Here is a 21,981-nt window from a genome sequence, read left to right on the forward strand (position 1 = left end):
CCCAAAACACACTAGTAAACGGGCAAAGTCTTGGTTCCAAACCAACAAAATTAATGTTATGGAGTGGCCAGCCCAATCTCCAGACCTTAATCCAATTGAGAACTTGTGGGGTGATATCAAAAATGCTGTTTCTGAAGCAAAACCAAGAAATGTGAATTAATTGTGGAATGTTGTTAAAGAATCATGGAGTGGAATAACAGCTGAGAGGTGCCACAAGTTGGTTGACTCCATGCCACACAGATGTCAAGCAGTTTTAAAAAACTGTGGTCGTACAACTAAATATTAGTTTAGTGATTCACAGGATTGCTAAATCCCAGAAAAAAAAAATGTTTGTACAAAATAGTTTTGAGTTTGTACAGTCAAAGGTAGACACTGCTATTTTTTTGAACACACCCCTTTCAACTAATTGCCCAATTGCACAGCCTTAAGAGCGTGCATATCATGAATGCTGGGTCTTGTTTGTTTTCTGACAATCTACTGAACCTACTGGTAACTTGTTTGCCACGTAGCAATAAAAAATATACTAAAAACCTTGATTATTCTGGTTAGTCACATTGTACTGCTATTATTTTGAACAAAACTGTAATAAAAACCATTGATACTTTTTCCAAAGCTTCAGGACTCAAACTCAACCTAAACAAATGTGAACTAATGCCAATCCATCATTGTGTATTAACAAATGCATACAACATTCCCATAAGGACAGTTGTCAAATATTTAGGTATACATATTTCCAAAGATGTCACTGTAAGAGAAAACAAGAATATAAATGAGGTTTTGAAGAATTATGAAGCTAAACTTAATTCCTGTTTGGTTGCTAAGAGATATCAGTTTACTGGGCCGAGTATTTTTGACTAAGATGGAAGGCATCTCGAGGTGTATTCATTAGCTATCTCTAGCAGAGCCGTGAAAAAGATTAACCAAATTAATTTTGCTTATATTTGGAAAAGGAAAACCCATTATATTAAAAAAGCTGTAATGACCAAAGAATATAAACATGGAGGTTTACTAGCCATAGATTTCGATTTCATAAACGGAACCTTGAAAATAAACTGGTTAAAGTCCCTTTTAAGTATTGAAAATTTTTGGTTTCATATTCCTAGAGAAATTTTTAAGAAATTAGGTGGTACTGATATGTTATTAAGATGTGACTTCACCATTCAAAAATTACCTATTAAGCTATCCCTTTTTCACCAGCAAGTGCTTTTATATTGGAAGATGTTGTACAGTCATAATTTCACCCCACACAGTACACCAATTTGGAACAACAGATACATCCTGATTAAAAACAAATCAATTTATAATAAGGAATTAGTGGATAAAGACATCTGGTCTGTGATTCACTTTATTGATGGAGAAGGTTGTATAATGTCCCATGAACATTTTTGTTTGAAACACAACTTAAATATTTGCCCGAAATTATTCCATTCGATAACTAGAGCAATTCCTGCCTCCATTCTGGGCCTAATTAAGGGAAACCTTTTAAACTCTGTGACTGTCACTCCCTGTCTTCCACGTCTTTTAGTGGGCGGTTGTGACTTTGCATCCACCAAATTCCCCAATAAAACAATCAGAAGTCTTTTTAATGAAATTTCCTATGCAATGTTTTCCTTCCGAAACGCCATAGCTAACTTCTTTTCAAAAGAAAATTATACACTCTCTAAGAGCCAATTATCTAAAATTCCCCATCTCTCCAAAATCTAAAGAAATGTACTTTAAAATTTTAAATGGTATATATCCTTCAAATGAATTTCTACATCTGCGATTTGGCTTTGACCAAAATAGCTGTGTTTTTTGTAATTTTGTATAGAAACCACAGAACACTTATTCTTCCAATGTCCTTTCATAGATGCTTTGTGGACTGACATTCATGACTGGCTCCATTCTAATATCCCACTAGATCTCTTTACTCAGAATGATATTATTCATGGCATTACCTTACAAAACAATGATTTAGATTTTTTTGATTAACAATGTCCTGATTCTTTGTAAATTTTACATACATAAATGTAAATACAGGTCGGTTAATCCTAAATTTTCTGTTTTTCACAATGATTTTATTTCTTTTACTAAAGCCTTAAAGAGAATGAAATGCAAATATGCAATTAAACTTGATAATTTAATTGAAAGATACAATTTGCTGAACAAGTCCTAGCCCCTAGAATGTTTCTTACAATGTTTTCTGACAATTTTCTTCATTTTTTTTAAAAAGATGCACTATTTTTGTTTTGTCTTTTATTTGTTGCACCCGTTCTGTTCAATTTCATTCATTAGATGTTTGTACATCCAAATTCAGATAGATTGGTGTAAAAAAAAAATCTGAACTTTTTAGTAATTGTATTAGGTTTAGTAACAACATGTTGAATTGTTATATTGTTTACATGGTACAATTTCTGGTTAGCCACGTTTTTTGTGCTTGACAAATTGTATGATATTAGTTCAGTGCTTGTGATTTGATTCAATATTGACTAATTTGGATAAATATTAGGTAGGCTACACAAGATATAGGCATACATTTTTCTCAAGACAACCCCCCCCCCCCCCCTCACCTAATTAGCCCTATCAGCTGGTAGTAATTTTTAGGTTACATATAACTCAAATGAAATATATCGTGTTTTATTATTATAACTGTATTTAATGATATAAATAAAAATATAATAAATATGTAATATAGTAGGCCTACAGATAATTAGCTAAATATTCTAGCTCTTTTTTTCTAGCCAACCTGCTACATTATATGGTAATTAAATGGCTTTCCCGAGGTAAATGGCTGTGTGGCGTCTCTGAAAGTGAAAGTGAAAGTGAAGTGAAAGTGAAGTGACATTCAGCCAAGTATGGTGACCCATACTCAGAATTTGTGCTCTGCATTTAACCCATCCAAAATGCACACACACAGAGTAGTGAACACACACACACACACTGTGAGCACACACCCGGAGCAGTGGGCAGCCATTTATGCTGCGGCGCCCGGGGAGCAGTTGGGGGTTCGATGCCTTGCTCAAGGGCACCTAAGTCGTGGTATTGAAGGTGGAGAGAGAACTGTACATGCACTCCCCCCACCCACAATTCCGTCCGGCCCGAGACTAGAACCTACAACCCTTCGATTGGGAGTTCAACCCTCTAACCATTAGGCCACGACTTCCCTGTGGTGAAGAACTGTATAAAACTGTAAATAAGCAATTTAATCCCAAGCACCATACTATGCAGTTACGGACACTGCATGATTTCTGATATTTATTATTAGTTTCACAAAAGTTATTATAGGCTACTTATTTTAAATACTGGGTAAAATAAGAGCAAGAAGTTACTTTTATAGAAGTTTAATAATATTACACCATTAACTCAGCAGCTTTTCATTAGAGTAAAAACAAAGAAGAATTTAATCATTCTAATAAACTTTAACTGCATAAAAGCATGACTTCAGTAATCAAGAACCTGCATTATAATAGAATATTCATATTTTAAATGCATTTGAAGTATATTGAAATACGTATTAGTTTCCGTCCTTTATTTATTAATAAATAATTTATTTATTCCAATTGCTCTAACCCCAGCAAAAACATTTATGGGGGTCCTAATAATTCTCCTATTCTAGGGCCAGAAAGAAGACCTCATAATAATAAAACTATTTAAAGTAAACCGCTTAAGGCAGCTGTATATACTCAAAAGTTGTTTCTGGAAACCTTTTTGCTTTGAGTTAATATCTGGTGTTAATGTATTATTATTGAGAGCATATTATTATTGTTAGAAATATGTCACAATAAATTTGTCAGCAATTTCCGGTTCATACAGACTTCTAAACAAACTCAAGCATGCATCATCTATTCTTATAGATGTCTCTGACTGATGGATTCCACCAATGTCACCATATGGACTTCATCAAAAGTGAAAATGTGTTCACTGCAGAGCTTGCAGTTCCAAGTTCCACCCACTACAGATCTCCCTCTCTGGACTAATGAGTGGGACTTGAAGGTCCAACTACACTCTAAGGCAATGAAACATAACAATGAAAATTATACAAATTAATGGAGTATTAGAGTAATTGATCATGTATATACATATGCATGAAAAGAAAAACTATAGGACAATATAGCAGCTCATTCTCATTAAATAAACATAAAACCCATTTATTTTTTCAACATTTATTTAAAAGTCACTGTCCCTTCAAAATCTCCTTGAATATCTGAAAATATAATTCCATAGTTTGTGCGTTACTAATAAGCTAAGCATATTTCGAAATAATGAGTAATGTTAAAAACAATTCCACACGCTGCAATGAACACATACAGTATATAGCTTGCTTTTCAGGTGGACACTTAAATAAACTGATATACTCAAGCTAACAATTTCATGTATTCATTGATACATGACAATAATACATTTAAAATTAGATAAACTTTGGCATAGACAACTTGTAAAAAAAAAAAAAAAATTGAGTTGCAAAAGGAGTCGGTTCATACTGCAGTCAACTGGATACCTACTTTAGCTAATCTACCTAACCAAAATCCCTTTTCATACAAACATTCAACCAGGGGAGACAGAGTTATTTCCAAGTGGCAGTCGCTGTACAAAAATAGTTTCTCCCTACATTGATATTTGTATTTCCTGGAACGCTAAATATTTGGAGTGGATAACTAGTTAGAAATAAAAGAAATTACTGACAGAATGCTTACTAATAAACCGGAGAAGATCACTAATTCAGTAGCATGATTAACTGGGAAAGTGCTTGTTACTGCTTTAAACAGCTGCATTTTTTCCTTTTAAACTGAATCACTGTTCTGAAGACAATTTGAGCTTGAATGAACACTGCATACTTTTATCGCTGTAAGCCCTCAGCGGATACAGTTCATCTTGTGTCAAGTTAGTAGGAGCAGCTATGGTTTAAGGATTGGGTGGACTGGAGCTGGAGTGTATATCATCATATGATTATGAACAGAGTAATAAGGCATGTGACTGAAATGATCATATTTTTTTTAGTGGGCTGTGGATGAATGATCTAGACGTTCTGAACTTTCATGGCATCCTTGGGCCAGCTGTATGAATCCAGAGTGAAGGAGTCGTAGTCAGAGTTATAGACTTGGGATAAAACAAAGGCCTCTTTATCTTTGGGTTCAGGGTACCAGGAGGCAATGCCCTGTTTGTAGGCATGGTCCACAATCTGAAGAAAAAGAGAGGTTTGGGAAGAAAGAATGAAACATAGTGAGTGAATAGAGTACAGTGTGACAGATTTGCCAAAGTTTACTACTAAAAACCTATGCAAAACTTTCATCTATTTTAATTCATCCATTTGTGATAAGTTTCATTCATTTGTGATGACGTTTATTGGTATTACAGGGAATATAATTTACAGTATGCCATAAAGTTTACAAAAATTTCATTAAGTCTTTTCTAGACATTCAGTAGTTTTTCTTGAAGCTGATTATTGAGAGGATTTTTCAATGTTTGATTCTGTGCTGATTTTTGCTCACTAACATTAGTGCTAACATATAAAAAAAAAACAGCAAGTTTGTGTTTATTTGATTACAAATGCAGTAAATGCAGTGATATTATTACAACTTAATGTGCACCTATTATGGATTTTGGAAAATTACCTCTCATATGCAGTTTGTAACTGCTCTAAATGAATGAAAATATCTTGCAAAGTTTTAAATCTTAAAGTGCACCTTGTGTAATGTTTTTGTCTATCAAAAGAAAGAGTCGACTGAATAATTAAAACGAGTCATTTTTATAACAAATTCCAAGCCGTTTTATGTTGATGTCAACGTGAAACATTAGCATATTGCCTGCCCACTTGATGCACGTGCAGACCTAGGAAAACTCGAACCCCCCCTCTCTCAAACATTGTAGCGAAGCCCTGTGGATAGTATAATGTCGAGAAGACGCTGTGCTCTGCAGTTTTTTTTTTAAACTAGTTTTATGTCATATGATTCTTTAGAAATCGTACTTCTATGCTAATTTGTTGCTCAAAAAACATTTAATATTATTTTCAATGTTGAAACCAGTTATACTTAATATTTAGTTGAAACTATAATACTTTTTTCAGTATTATTTGATGAATAAAAAATAAAAAAAGAACAGGATCAGGCATGTGATCAGCTAGAGACAAAAAAAGAAGGAAAATATGACCACGCTCCAAGCCACACCCAGCACTCATTATTAAAAATATATATTTTAGCACATTAAAAGTTTTATCTTGTATTGAACGGTCTCCTCTTTGTCACTCCATATCACCGTGCTGCGTATGCTCTTCTGTGTCCTCCGTGCCAGAAGGATGCGCTGTTTTATTTCAAATCAAAGCTAAATACACATAAGTTGTTTTTCAATGTCAAGGAAGGATCCTCGGAAGCCAGTATTTCGAGGATGCTACGTCATCGACATCCATTGAAGGACTGTTCCAATGTCGAGGATCCTCGGAATTTCAACCAAGGACTTAGTCCTTCGTTCGAAGAATATCCCATACACAGGAAAGGATGCATATGTGTATCCTTCGCGCTCTTCGCGCTCTCAAATTCACCCACAATCCTATGCGCGCAGCTTTGCTATCTAGTTCAAAAATGTCGAACTTTAGCGTAGTCGGACGTCACGGTTTTTATTTACGTTACCAAACATTTGTTATAATTGTAGTAAATATAAGTAAAGTTTGACGTTTAAATGCCAGTACAAATTACTACCGTATTGATATTGTAAATTATACAAATACAAATGGTTAACTGAACCGGACCTGTCATTTAACAATTGGGTGCGTCATCGGCATTTCTTTTATAAATAACTAGTTAAGTTGTCCAAAGTTATTTAATGATACCATTCACAGCGTTATTCAAATAGACCTTTTCACTGACGTAATGACGCAATTACGTGCACTTGCTAGCCTGTTCCATTTACGTGTTCTCCGTTTGCTAAAGGGGAGTCTCGCCTAGCCTCTGAAGGAAGTGACTTGGAAGGATCAGTCCTGCCAAGGAAGTATCCTTGACATTGAGAAACGCCTATAGAAACCGTGCATCCTTGTGGCGCGGACGGCACAGAAGAGCATACTCAGTACGGTGATATGTAGTGACACAGAGGGGACTGTTGACAAAGGAATTATTGAATAAAGTCGTTATTTTTTTTCTTCCCTTACAAAAAGTGTTCCCATCGCTTCATATAACCCAGATTGCACGTCTGATGGCAGATGGAGTACATACCTTTAATGGACCTTGAAACTGTTATTTACTTGGCAGTCTATGGGACAGTCTCAAGCCTCCAGGTTTTCATCCAAAATATCTTAAATTGTGTTCCGAAGATGAACGGAGCTTTTACGGGTTGGAACGACATTGGAGTAACCGATTAATGACAAAATTTTCATTTTGGGGTGGAGTAACCCTTTAAGGCCATTTGTGTGATTTCAATGATCATGCAGTAACCACTCCCAGCCCCCACCCCCCCAAAAAAACATAAAATAAAAAAATCCGAACGTTACACGAATCACATGGGTTGTCCCTCAAAGGTCAAAATACGGAAATCCGTAAAAAATAAAAATAAAAAATCATATCCCTGCAGGATATATATACATTTTAATATTTTGTAACATTATAAAGGTCTTTAGTGTGACTTTTGATCAATTTACTGCATCCATGTTTACGTAGTGTAAATTTCTACATTAATCAAACTCTATATTTAGCATGTCTTCATTACATATTAAATGGATACCGAATTGTATATCTGAATTAAATAAAACAATTTCAACCATGTTGTTCTGTCAGCTAAAAAATTCAGATGTTGTATTAATGATTTTTAGTACACTATCATTAGTGCAATCATGAAAAAGTGACTGAACACTGTACAGCCCTGTTAAATCTGACCGGACTTATAACCTACTTTGCTATTTTAATAAATCTCTTAATTTAGCATGATCTCCTTTCATATTTCTTACAAGTGCCAAAATGTAGAGTTGGCTAATAAGACCTGTTCTTGTGGTAATCAACCTCTACATATGAGAATGGCTCCTGACCTTAACAGCAATTTTGAAGGACACTTCTCTGATGGTGTTCAGAGGAGGGTACAGTCTGCCCTCAGCCAGATGCTCCTCAGTAACCATGTCAGAAATCGCCTAGAGTGAAATCAAAGCCCTAAATTTAGCTTTCGCTCTGGAAATAAATTTGCAATCAAGGGTTTTTGCCCAGAACACAAAATCACTTTTTTTATTGTTGGCTCTTGACTCTTTATGCTTGTATACCTCTGCTGTAGTAAGGAAAATGTCATCGGAGATGTGACGAACACCACAGGCGATGACCCCCAATGCTACTCCGGGGAACACATAAGCGTTGTTTCCCTGGCCAGGGTAGAAGCTGCGCCCATCTGCCAAAGTGACCTTTTTAAAGGGGCTTCCACTGGCAAATATGCCCCTTCCCTGTGATACACACACATGCCCTTTAAACTCATGTGAAAAACTTGCTTTATGGGATGCTTTATGTGATTGTTCAAGTAAAGACCTCTTCAGCCAGTTTCATCCATTAGATTTTAGTGAGTATTACCTCAGTAAGTGTGTAACACTGCTCTGCGGTGCACTCAGCTTTGCTTGTGGGATTGCTGAGAGCAAAAATAATTGGACGTTTGTTGTAAGTGGCCATGTTCTTGATGATCTTCTCAGTGAAAGCACCGCCTATGGCAGCCACACCTGTAGATGATTTGAAGTTTGGTGTTTATTATCTCATAATTTCAAATAGTACAATTTTGCTGTATTTAGCATAATGAACAGAAATATACTGACTTTTGCTCAAATCTAAATGTTTTCTGTAATTATGCTCACTAGTGGCTTCAATATGCCATTGCAATTCACATAAGATGAATAGAAAATATTAAGAAAAGCAAAAAAGAATCATTCCAGCAATAAAAAAAAACACAGGAGACTGGGGTGGATTATCTCCAATCAATTTTCACTGTCATTCTGTAAAAACCTTAATAAATGTAAATAAAATGTGTGTGTGTGTGTATAAGAACTGTGTTGTTATTGTTAATTAAATGAATAAAATCATTTTAAGTAACTAAAAGCTGAAAAATTGTAAATATAAATATTATAATGGAAAAATATACTTAATTAAATATCTTCCTTATAATATGCTAATGTTGAAGTAACAAAATGACCAAAACTAAAATAAAAATAAAGCTACATGCGAATATTTGTAAAAAGCAAAAAGTGCTCTTATTATTTTTATATAGTTACTATTATAGTAATTTATAAGATTTTGTATTGGCTTTTATTTTTGTTCATTTTAAGTTTAGTTTTAGTAATATTGTGATTTCATCACTTTACTAAAAAAAAAAAAAGATGCACATAATGGATTTACTCAAATTAAAATGAAAAATAAAAGCTAATTCAAACTATTAATAAGTAGTATAATGATACATATTTAAATATAATAACAACACTATATATAGAATGGGATCAGTCCTTCCTTACCAATGATAGCTGTGGGCTTGATGGTTTCCACCACTTCCTCTAGTGTCTTTAAGTGTGGATGCTCATGGGCAAATTCTTCCTTCTCGTGGTTCAGATGACTTCTGCCCTAATGGGCCACATGACACAAAATAACAGTTTTAGTACAACGCCTAATTTTGGAGGTGTTCGGATGCAATATATTCCTTTAATTTATGTTTTGTACATAAATAATTTTGTATATTCAGATGCAGAGTAGGAGGACAAATATACCCTGTAGGAAAGAAATGCCAAAAAGGCAAACTACTGTGGGTTTGATTGTTACCTTGACAATTAAGCCTTTAGAATCCACCATCCAAATTCTCTTGACAGCCTCAGCATGAGGTACACCTTCCTTGGCCATGGCCATTATCAATAAGTGAGCAATGCCCAAGGCGGCCTGGTGATGTGACAAAACAAAAAAGTACACATCTGAATCCTGGAATAACTGGTGTAAGCTTAAAAGTATTTCGTAATGGAGCTTTTTCTTGTTATTTCTCAGTAGAAGTTTGTAGCATCTTTCAATTGAGTTGACTTTACCTCTCCTGCTCCCTGAAATACAAACTTGTGGTCAGAGAGTTTGTTCTTTGTAATCTTAAGAGCAGCAAGGACCCCAGCAACAGCAACAGAAGCTGTGCCTGAGAAGATCATTTTATGAACAATTTTATGGCTCTAGTACTATAATTTTCCATGATAAAGAATGATAATCTTTATAGTTTTGGTATTTTAATGTGGATACTTACCCTGGATATCATCATTAAAGGTGCAATAACGATTGCGGTATTTATTGAGAATACGAAAGGCATTGCTGTTGGCAAAATCCTCAAACTGAATTAGACAATTCATCCCATACCTAAAACAATAGAAAACATTAATGACAACATGTTTGTACAGTCTGTAAATATTTCACACACATAATCTTCCCCTATAGTTAACTGTTAACTTAAGGTCCACCAAACCAAATCATTAAAACTGTTGAGATTTATTAAAAGGACCAACTGATTCACTTAAAAGATCTGGCTTAAAAGTACAACTTGAACAACAACATAACTAAATGATAAGGGTGAGTAAATCATCTTTCGTTTCAGATTTTTCTGTTTCAGACATACTTGTCGGTGACAGCTTGCATGAACTCATCAATGAGGTCATCGTAGTCTTTGCCCCTCACTCTTTTGTGCTTTAAGCCGATGTACAAGGGATCGTCTAAGAGGGTCTGAACAAAAACAAATAAAAATGGGTTAAAAAAGGACAACAGGGTTACAAATAGTGACAACTATGTTTGTAAACCCAATGAAACCTATGAACAATAGGGTATAGAGGTAGAGTATTATTATTCAAAAGTCTGGGTCCAACGCATTTATGTAGCACAGATACATTAAAGGGTTAGTTCACCCAAAAATTTTAATTATGTCATTAATGACTCACCCTCATGTCGTTCCAAATCTGTAAGACCTCGTTTGTCTTTGGATCACAGTTTAAGACATTTTAGATTTAGTCCTAGAGCTTTCTGTCCCTCCATTGAAAATGTATGTACGGTACACTGTCCTAACAACACTGCAGTGGCGCTGTTGACGTACGATGCTGCTGACATGTTATCTTTATCATTGGGCGCACCAGAAAACACATCAGCAGCGTCATACAACAGACCCGGAAGAGAAGACAATGCTGAATAAAGTCAAAGTTTTGTTATTTTTGGACCAAAATGTATTTTCGATGCTTCAAAAAATTCTAACTGACCCTCTGATGTCACATGGACTACTTTGATGATGTTTTTATTACCTTTCTGGACTAAATCTAAAATATCTTAAACTGTGTTCCGAAGATAAACAGAGGTCTTATGGGTTTGGAACAACATGAGGGTGAGTCATTAATGACATAATTTAGATTTTTGGGTGAACTAACCCTTTAAATTGGTCAAAATGACAGTAAAGACATTAATATTATTTTAAAAATACAATTATATTGATGTAAAAGTGTAATAATATTTCACAATATTACTGTTTCACTGATCAAATAAATGCACCCTTGGAGAGCATAAAAGGCTTTCAAAAACATTTAAAGACAAAAAATAAAAATAATTACAGTAACTATACCTGATTATCAGTGCCCACATCCAGCAGTACAGGCAGGCACTGATGAGGTGGCACTCCTCCACATGCTGTATACAGAGCTAGTTTGCCCACCGGGATCCCCATTCCATAGCTGCCCAGGTCTCCTAATCCCAGGATTCGTTCTCCATCCGTCACCACTATGGCCTATTAATGCACATACATTGAAACAACCATATACTGGCACTGACACTTTATCACTCTAAACAAACCTTAATGTCCTCCTCCGGCCATGAGTTCAGCATGGTGGCAATATGCCCCTTGTCATGGATAGTGATAAATAACCCTCTACAAGAAGAAAAAAAAACAAAAACACTGTCAAAATATGTATGTATGTTCACCATGCAGCTAAGAAAAACTGGTCGGACTAGTCTAAGTGTTTATAAAGCATTTGATTCAGAATAGGTCTGGCTAAACAAGTTGTTCCAGGTCCTGAGCAATGCATGCATATACTTCACCTTGGTCTTCTGAAAGCAAGGCCATACTGCTGGCAGGCCAGGCCCACAGTAGGAGTGTAGACAATAGGCATGAATTCTTCAATGTCAGAGGTTAACACACGATAGAAAAGCTTCTCATTTCTGTCCTGCAGTGTCATCAACAAGATGTATCTGCAGAGTCAGAATGTTTTATTTTTTTAATTTAGTATAAATAGGAAATGGGCCAAGAAAAGTATCGTCACTGAGCTTTTCACTGGCTTTGATCATACAGAGTATGTACAGAATGTTTCAAATGAAGTTTGGTTACTTGTCAAGAGGGTTACTGCGTGTCTCGTAGCTTTTCATAACACGAAGCACTTGGACATCCTGAGTGAGGAAACAGGGAGGCAGCAGGCCGTGGATACCCAGCTGTAACCTCTCCTCCAGGGTGAACGCCATGCCCTGTTAACACAGCACCATAACTTTATTAACAACACGTGACAGCTGCAAATGAAAAAAAATAAAAATGCATTCCTCCTACAGTCTGTTTTAAATACAAATTACCACCCTGCAACTGGGTCTGCATTGGGCAACATTCCAGCTTAGGGTAGATGCATCACATGTTGGATCTATTTATTTCTGACCAATGGGAAGTAAGCATGGACACCCTCCCCTGTTAGATTCTCTGCTCACTGTTTACGTCTAAGTTTCCATCCATCGTGGCTTTAAAGTTCTAAACTTCTCAATCATGCCCAGCCCTCATCTTGGCTTGAAAGTCTTTGCAAACAGGATACAAATTGCAAAGTAAAATTTAAATGGACACATTTTCAAGACCCTGCAAAACATTTTTTTAGCGAAACCCTGGAGTCATATCCTGCATCTCTGCATTGATTTTAAGAAGCCTAAGTATATACAGAGCTTCTCCTCTTAATGCTTGGCAGAGGGGACAAAGTCTGTGAAGACTTTGATTTTAGATTCAAGATCTCACAATGCCACTTTCATACTTTCTTATCTGTGGGGACTTTGGCATTATTAAATGTTATAAAACCACATCAAAGCACCGGCTGCTGACAATCTAATAGCTGCTTAGTCACGTAGATCACGCAGAGTTTGAACCATAAAGATGCTTACTTTGTTCAAGTCAGGGTTCCTGGTGATATCATAGCCTCGTTTTTTGGTGAACACCGTGCCCTTGGAGTTCACGCCTGAGTGACAGACCCTCACTGCCCCTAAGACAGCAGGAGGGAGAGACAGGGGACTGGAGAAAACTCTGCACAGCGCCAGCACACTTTTACCCGAGAGAGAGTTCATGATTCCTGCAAAATAAAAACATTCAGGGTCAAAGAAGCTTATTTTTAAAAGCTCACTATACTGGTATGCATGGTTTGACAAAATGCTGGTTTGTTGACTGGTTTCTAGTCAGTAGACCACCTCAGACCAGCAACAGACCAAGATGGTAAAAACTGTTTTTTTGAACTTGTCCAGCTACTGTACCAACTTAAGCAGGGATTTCCAACAATATGATTTTACAATCACTGCATTGAAACTGGGGCATAAACTGTGGTTATCATTATAATTATTTAATTATAAAGAGCTGTCACGGTGCAACAAAGGAAAAAATGACTAATACAGCTTGTGCAAGTTCAGCATGTTCGTCCTTTCCAATCGTAAACAAGATCTTTAGAATACAAAAAACAACGCAAATGCATTATGTATTGTGATGTATTCGCTAAGCATCTTTAATTTAACATCAAAATGCGTTTTAGCATTTTTATATAGTTTCAGTCCAAATGCAGATTACTGAGAGGTTAAGCATTGTCATTGTTTTGTAATGAGACATTCGTTTAGTAGCAAAGCCGCGTAATTACCTGAGAACAGCTTGTCCACCGGCAGCTTCTGCTTCACTAGGTTTAATCCAAACGCTGAGCTGCTGCCTGTCTCCTCTGACTCGCGTTATCTATAGATGATGTTGAAATCTACTGATAGAAACGATCCCGGTTTGTATGACATTTGACGCTTTCGCTTCCCAATGCTCACGCCTTGTGCCCGCCCCTTTTGGGCAGAAGCGGCCAATAGAACGAGGCGATGCGAATGACGTTGTTTTCATACAAATTGTAGCTTTTGTGTGCCTGGTTCAGTGGCTTCCCAGTCTTTTTGTTTATTCAAATGCTTGCATTTAAAATATGAGTGATGAAAACGGATGCTTAATCACGTATGTCTAACCAAATTACCATGCTCGAATATGCTTTACAAAGAAATTATATAACAATATATTTTAATCTACAGACATAAAGTACACCTGCATTAAAACTCTGTGGACCCGGTACGGTCCAAAAATAGCATGGAAAATGTTCCAGTTTCATTTGCAAAGCCTTACTTATATGGTATCAGCCCATATATGGGTTCATTTGAAAGCTTAGCTGTTTTCTTTACAAAGAATACCATTAATTGGGGTTTTATGATTCATAAAGTAGTAAAATTAAGCCAAGAAATATATTTTTCCCCCACACAAATTTCTGTCTAATGATTGCGAATAATTTTTCATAAGAATGTGTATTTAAAATATTTTTCACAAAACAGTCAAGTCATATATCACAAGAAAGCTCTCATTCTCAGAAATCTGACGATGTTGATCATTTTATTGTGTCACAATCACAGATCGAATGATCTTCAACAGAATCGCGAAAAATTCTCACCTCATTGCAAATTATTATTTATCCATCTTAGCACCACTTCAGTCAGCCGCAAACAGCCACACATACCTATATACTCGATACACTCTTTTAGATTAGAATCTCTTCTTTCAAACAAGACCATTTTTACGTTTCTGTGTGCTTCCATCAGTGAGCTAGAAATCGATTTGTCCAAGTGCGCATCAGAGGGACAAACGGGCTATTGCACAAGACCCGCTCTGCATCTCATAAGATGTAGTGATGTGTCGTTCGTGAACGAATCGTTCTTTTTGAACGAATCTTTTAGGTGAACGAATCGTTCTCATTCACGTAATCCACTGATTCATAATTCTCGTTCAGTGAAGTTCCTCCCTCCACAGCAGCGTGGCGCTATTAGTAGCGTGCGCAGCTCCGTGAACCGGGTAACTGAACCATTTCATCCTGTCAAATAATTACTCAACCTCGAGCCAATAGCTTTCGAGTATGAGATGTGACAGAGTATGTGATTTGTTGAATGTAGTGAAACGTGTACGCCCTTCAATGAACGAGTTTGAACTAGATCTAGAGATCTTATCATTCTTGAACGAAACGACTAAACTGGTACCCATGTCGTTCGTGAACGAGTTGAATGATTTAGTACATCTCGTTCGTGAATGAAATGACTGAACTGGTACCCATGTCGTTCGTGAATGAGTTGAATGATTTAGTACATTTAGTTCATGAATGAAATGACTGAACTGGTACCCATGTCGTTCGTGAATGAGTTGAATGATTTAGTACATTTAGTTCATGAATGAAATGACTGAACTGGTACCCATGTCGTTCGTGAACGAGTTGAATGATTTAGTACATCTCGTTCATGAATGGAATGACTGAACTGGTACCCATGTCGTTCGTGAACGAGCTGAATGAACGGATACATGTCGTTCGTGAATTAAATGAACTGGTAGCTATATAGCTTATCTTGTTCGTGATATTTAGCATACAGAACTCCACGTTTAATCCCCCATTTATGAATGTGAATATATAATATACAAACTGTCTGACCAAACAATTAAAATGCCAATTAGGCAAGAAAACCTTGTGCTTTGTTCATCTGAACAACTTAATTAGACTTTATATATTGAATGCGATTATACACACATTTTAATAAAGCCAGAACAGTTATTGTAACAAGTGAATATGTTCGTTGACTAAAGACATAACACATAATACACTCTTTTTTTGCCATCTGCTGGCATATTTTGTGTAATACGAAGAAATGAGCGCTGAATGAATCAGTGAACGACTCTGAACAAATCATTTTGGTGAACAAACTGAAAATGAACGAATCTCTTGAAAGAATCATAATTTCCACCACTAATAAGATGTGCCTAAGCGACTGTGTTATGATATATCGATCGGATCTCGTTTGTGAAACACTTTGTCCCTTCAGCTGTCAGTCTGAGCCGGGAGCTCCAATCAGAGGTGCTGAATTTGACACCTCTGCGCCAACAGCGGGGGAGGGAGTGGGCAGTGAGTGACCATTTCCTCCTCAACCGGGGCCGCGCTGGCCGATGGGATATTGTGTTCTCAGCTGTTTGTAAACACAGATCACACGCGGAAACGTCTGAGGAGATGCGTCGCGGTGATTATCAAATGTATAATAATCATACTACAAGTTATGGAGGACCACCGTCGCCGTGGAGAGGACAGGACTCGCATCTGGTGAGGCTATACGCGTGTTAGTTACTTTTATATATTTGATTCTTTATTTTGAAGCGTGGAAGCTTCGCTAAGAATAGGGTAAACTGTTTATTGACAGAAAAGTACAGTACATGATGCATCACAGTGAAAGTACAGTAAATAAACATGGATTATTACAGTACTGTTTGGATGAACATATATACGTTTGTTGACATTCCAAAAGTCGTGTACTAGCGTCCGGCTCGCGGGTTAGGGCCGTTTCATAGTCAACGCATCTGTATGCATACGCGTCCCCGAGACTACGCATCGTTACGCTTCGGCCGCCATTATGCTTCGGTGCGTAGACAAATGTCTTCCTAGTTCCCTTATCGAGTCGGTCTCTCGACATTACATATGGGGAAATCCATTTCCTCGAAATTATGAAATCTGATTGAATAACTCTTTTGCTTGCAAATAGCCAATGGCGCCCTCGCCCTCACCTGATTGGCTGACAGCCATCAATATAGGTGACGGTGGGCGCCAAAACCCTCAGAATCTTTTTTCTTCACTTGAATCTGGTTTCGCCGTGGATTCACGCATACAGAGCGGAAAATTTTGGAAAATTATCCCCTCTCGCGTTCCGGTGATTTTACTTTTAAAATGTCTCTTTGCCGCATGTGTGGTGGGCCCATTGATTTCCCGGACGCACACGAGCAGTGTGTGCTGTGCCTGGGTCGGGCTCACGCAGAGGCGGCATTCGAAGGATCCGGATGTCGTGCCTGTGAGGAGCTTCCCATCAAGATCCTTCGTGCAAGGCTGGCCGTTACCCGTAACGGTGGCCCTGTATCTCCTGCCTCTCCCGCGCACGCCCCGCCGCAGCATGCATTAATACCCTCTGTATTGAGTCATCTCAGCGCGTGGGCGACGCTCCCCACGGCATCTTATTGGGTGATCAACACGATAAAACGCGGCTATACGCTCCAGTTCGCTCGCAGACCACCCCTCTTCGGCGGTGAGATTATGACAGAAGTGTCAGAACAGAGCGCCCCGCTGCTACGGGCAGAAATATCCTCTCTCCTGGCCAAACAAGCAGTAGAGATAGTGCCCGTGGAACGGAGAAATTCCGGTTTCTACAGCCGTTATTTTCTAGTTCCGAAAAAGGACGGAGGTATGCGCCCCATCTTAGACCTGAGATTACTGAACAAAGCGCCCCACATCACAGGCGCTTCCTGCGTTTTGCATTCGAGGGTGTGGCGTACCAGTTCAAAGTGTTGCCGTTTGGGCTCGCTTTGGCTCCCCGTGTATTTACAATATGCATGAATACAGCGCTCGCTCCCCTGAAGCTCAGTGGAATGCGCATACTGAATTATCTCGACGACTGGTGAGTCATCGCACGGTCGAGAAGCGCTCTCGAGGAACACAAACACAGACTCCTCGCCCATCTGACAGGTTTGTGGCTGTCTGTGAACATTCAGAAGAGCACACTGCAGCCGCGCCAATATATCACATTCCTGGGTATGATACTGGACTCGCGCTCTATGACCGCGAAGCTGTCAGAGCCGAGAATCCAGTCGATTCAAAATACACTAGCCCTCTTCGTTCAAGGCAGAGCTATCCCCTTAAGAACGTTTCAGAGGTTGCTCGGTCTGATGGCGGCTGCAGCCTCCGTCTGCAGACTGGGCTTGTTACACATGAGACCGCTTCAACACTGGTTACAGAGCCGAGTGAAGCCGCGGGCGTGGAGAGCGGGAACAGAACGCCTTATCATAACGCGTTCATGTCTCGAGACTCTGGCGCCTTGGTTCGGCACGAACAGGGTGCTGCTATGGGCAGATGCTATGGGTAGAGTGGTCAGACGTGTAGTGGTCACTACGGATGCTTCACTATCAGGCTGGGGAGCCCTATGCGATGGCAGACCAGCATTCGGTACGTGGACAGGGGACCAGACGCGTTGGCATATAAACTGCTTGGAGATGGAAGCGGTTCATCTAGCGCTGCAGAGTTTCCTTCCGTTTGTGAAACACCGTCATGTTCTCATCAGAACGGACAACACGGCGGTGGTGGCGTACATCAATCGCCAGGGAGGTTTGCGTTCGCGATCCCTGCAGGGATTAGCGAGACAGCTGCTGTTATGGACGGACAGGGTACTTCTGTCGATTCGAGCAGTGCACATACCGGGCAGTTTGAATTGCGGCGCGGACATGCTGTCCAGGGACGGCATTGTACACGGAGAATGGAGGCTCCATCCGCAAACGATAAATATGATCTGGAATCTGTTTGGCAAAGCGGAGATCGACCTCTTTGCGTCGCAAGAGAACGCCCACTGCCCTCTGTACTTCTCGCTGACAGCATCCCCCCTGGGGGGAGACGCGCTGTCGAGCCGCTGGCCAAAGGGACGGAAGTATGGTTTTCCCCCAGTCAAGTTAATGCCGCTGGTGCTGCAGAAGATCAGGGAGGAGAGATGTGCGTTGATCCTGGTAGCACCCAAATGGCCCAACCAGCCGTGGTTCCCGGAACTGGTGAACATGTCGCGGCTTCCCCCGTGGCGGATCCCGCCGAGAAGGGACCTCTTATCCCAGGCGAGGGGCACCATATGCCTCCCCAACCCAGAGCTTTGGGATCTGCATGTGTGGCAGATCAGCGTGGAGTATATCAGCGAGTGCTGCAGACAATAGCAGAGGCTAGAGCCCCTTCGACGATGCGTTTATACACTCTGAAGTGGAAAGTATTTGCTAACTGGTGTGTTGACAAAAATGAGGACCCCAGGAGTTGCGATATCTCCATTATTCTGACCTTCCTACAGGAACGTCTGGATGCTGGCAGTACCCCATCTACAGTGAAAGTCTACGTGGCCGCTATCGCCGTTTTTCGTGACTTGCTAGACGGCCATTCAGTGGGGAGGCACCCCCTGATAACGAGCTTTCTTCGGGGAGCTAGGCGGCTTAATCCACCCCGCCTTCGTCAGATGCCGGTCTGGGACCTGTCATTAGTGCTTAGTGCGCTGTCCAACCCACCTTTTGAACCAGCCGAGTTTAGCGACCTTAAAGTGCTCTCATTTAAGACGGCGCTACTGCTCGCGCTAGCTTGCGGGAAACGAGTGGGAGACTTGCATGCCCTGTCAGTGAACAGCGCGTGTATGCAGTTTGGACCGGATGATTGTATGGTCAGACTTTTACCCAAACGCGGCTATTCGGCTAAAGTGCTCTCAACGCCATTCAGAGCTCAGATAGTTACAATTCAAGCATTTTGCCCCGAGGAGGACAGTAATTCAGTGTCTCAGAAGTGCGCTTTGTGCCCCGTGCGTGCCCTGCGTGCATATGTGAACAGAACTAGCCAGTTTCGAACTTCAGAGCAGCTTTTCGTCTGCTACGCGGGTGCCAAGAAGGGCAGCGCGCTGTCGAAGCAGAGGCTATCACACTGGATAGTGGAGGCTGTGCGATAGCTTATGCTTCCCGGGGAACCGCCTGCCCAATCGGGGTGCACGCCCACTCCACAAGGAGTTTGGCGTTGTCATGGGGTTGGGCGAAAGGTATGTCTATTCAGGACATTTGTTTCGCAGCGGGCTGGTCGTCTCGCAACACGTTTGCGAGATTCTATAATCTGGACATTCCCTCGTTCGCATCACATGTGCTGTCAGTGCAGGAGGAGGGAGTTGAGCAGTCTTTGGACTAAGCTATGGGCACGCCCTGCCTAGCGCGTGCACTAGCCGTGGTTTCTACCAGGTCAGCGTCAGTTATTGTTGCAATAGCTGCGGTTGAGGTATTCATTCACTATCTAATGTGGTCCCTTTATTATGCCCGCATTATAAGCCGGCAGTGTATTCCCAAGCACCAACATATTGCTGCATTTTCCCCATATCACACCAGTGTTGCTTATCTGGGTGCACTGGATTACGATGGTGTAAGAGCTGATTTGGCTCTGTGCCAAGAGGTGTTTCAACCAGGTCCGGTACCCGACCTAGAGCTAATGCGCTGTAAGAGCTAGTGCTTATGCTCTTCTGTGGCTCGATGCGAGCTGGGCCGGACAGTATTTCCCACACGGCGGGGGTTTTATTGTTCCCCATACGTAATGTCGAGAGACCGACTCGATAAGGGAATGTCCCCGGTTACTCACGTAACCTTAGTTCCCTGAGAGGAGGGAACGAGACATCACGTAACCTGCCATGTGGAAAAACCTTCCAGCCTCATTACTCTCGTTCAGTGGAAGATTCTGAGGGTTTTGGCGCCCACCGTCACCTATATTGATGGCTGTCAGCTAATCAGGTGAGGGCGAGGGCGCCATTGGCTATTTGCAAGCAAAAGAGTTATTCAATCAGACTTCATAATTTCGAGGAAATGGATTTCCCCATACGTAATGTCTCGTTCCCTCCTCTCAGGGAACTAAGGTTACATGAGTAACCTGGGACGTTTTTGAATATTGACGCGCCGATTCACGCAATACTATGCGTTGTCGGTGGGGGCGACATTGCAAGTATTGTACATTAATTCAAGTATATTGTGTTTACAGAAGAAGAAGGTTTGAATACATTGGCGGGCGAAGAGGAAAAATTATGCGAACTTATACGTATTCATCCACATTTATACGATAGTTCATCGGCAACAGAATACACTTCTCTTCAGTTGCCATTGTGATCTGAATATCACCCGACTCTACTACCCCCTGTTGCGTGAGCGGTGTATTGCATACACGCATCACCCGTGACGCTTGCGTTCACTGTTTAGACTATGAAAGGGAGCGCGTCGCACGCGTTGCTTGCTCACGTTTCTCGCGTTGTCTATGAATCGGCCCTTAGCCCTGATAATGCATCAAAACAAACAGACGGGACGCTGGAAGATGAACATTTACAGATGATTGAGAGCGGTCAGATCTCCCAATCATTACACCAGAAGGGACATAAATGAAATGATATGAAGCTGGAGATTGTGGATTCTATTTTAGATTGTGATAGACCATATAAATTTAATAATTTAAAGCAGTTTGCTAGTTTGACTTATCCTCTTTCAAAGACTGTTCAGAAAACACACACACAAAAAAAGCACATTGTATTGAGGTGGTTCATCATATGTGAAACAACATAAATAATACTATTTGTCACAAACAGCAGCTTTTTATGTAACTTCTGAGTGTTTTCTGTAAAATAATATACAGATATTGCATGTTTCCCCTCTGCATGTATGCATAGAAACATTTCATATTTGTGTAGGCGGAAATTGTATACAAAAAGGGTATTATTCCTTACTTCAGTTGGAATGGAATAACTTTTGCATAGATTATGATAGAAACAAATTTCCTTTTTCCTCTATTAGCTGACATGTGCTGGAAACACATAAAATTGAAGCTGAAAACTGAAGCTGCTAGGCCCTTCATTGCCTGAGCTATACAATTTCAAACTTCAGTTTATAAAAATAAAATAAAAAAGCGCCTTGTTTTTTTCCCTATTTATTATAACACAGACAACATATATAATCATTTTTATCAATTTCAACAGTGTTTTATGTAATTTCAAAGGGTTTCCGTTAAAATGATACCAAACTTCTGTATTTACACCTCTGCATGTAGCAAAGTGAAGCTTTTTAATTTAGGTAGGAAAATGGAAAACGTAAATTCCCAAAATAGCATTTGAGCTTAATAATGAAACATGGGAAAATGTAAGAACTCTAGTCTTAAAA

The 21,981-nt window shown here is 39.6% G+C and overlaps 1 protein-coding gene across 1 annotated transcript; it reads right to left on the bottom strand.

Moving 5' to 3' along the window:
* Positions 1-4,112: 4,112 nt before the first annotated feature.
* On the bottom strand, positions 4,113-14,011 carry me3 (malic enzyme 3, NADP(+)-dependent, mitochondrial). The gene is made up of 15 exons (XM_052564535.1): positions 13,844-14,011; positions 13,107-13,291; positions 12,304-12,437; positions 12,018-12,167; positions 11,772-11,847; positions 11,545-11,706; positions 10,561-10,664; positions 10,195-10,304; positions 9,992-10,089; positions 9,738-9,851; positions 9,437-9,542; positions 8,511-8,653; positions 8,213-8,386; positions 7,988-8,086; positions 4,113-5,158 (listed from the first exon to the last, which is right to left on the bottom strand). Exons 2-15 carry the CDS (start codon positions 13,284-13,286, stop codon positions 4,997-4,999), a joined length of 1,812 nt encoding a protein of 603 aa, XP_052420495.1. The 5' UTR covers positions 13,287-13,291; positions 13,844-14,011; the 3' UTR covers positions 4,113-4,996.
* Positions 14,012-21,981: the final 7,970 nt, after the last annotated feature.

The sequence above is a fragment of the Carassius gibelio genome, chromosome B9 (assembly GCF_023724105.1).
Source record: "Carassius gibelio isolate Cgi1373 ecotype wild population from Czech Republic chromosome B9, carGib1.2-hapl.c, whole genome shotgun sequence".
In the NCBI taxonomy this organism is placed as follows: Eukaryota; Metazoa; Chordata; class Actinopteri; order Cypriniformes; family Cyprinidae; genus Carassius; species Carassius gibelio.

Bases quoted from the DNA above. Each gene is read 5' to 3' on its own strand.
- me3 (XM_052564535.1), bottom strand. From the start codon at position 13,286: ATGAACTCTCTCTCGGGTAAAAGTGTGCTGGCGCTGTGCAGAGTTTTC. The intron at 9,852-9,991 runs GTAAAGTCAACT...TCACATCACCAG, and splicing joins TATTTCAGGGAGCAGGAGAG to GCCGCCTTGGGCATTGCTCA. The intron at 9,543-9,737 runs GTAACAATCAAA...GTGGCCCATTAG, and splicing joins CTAAAGGCTTAATTGTCAAG to GGCAGAAGTCATCTGAACCA.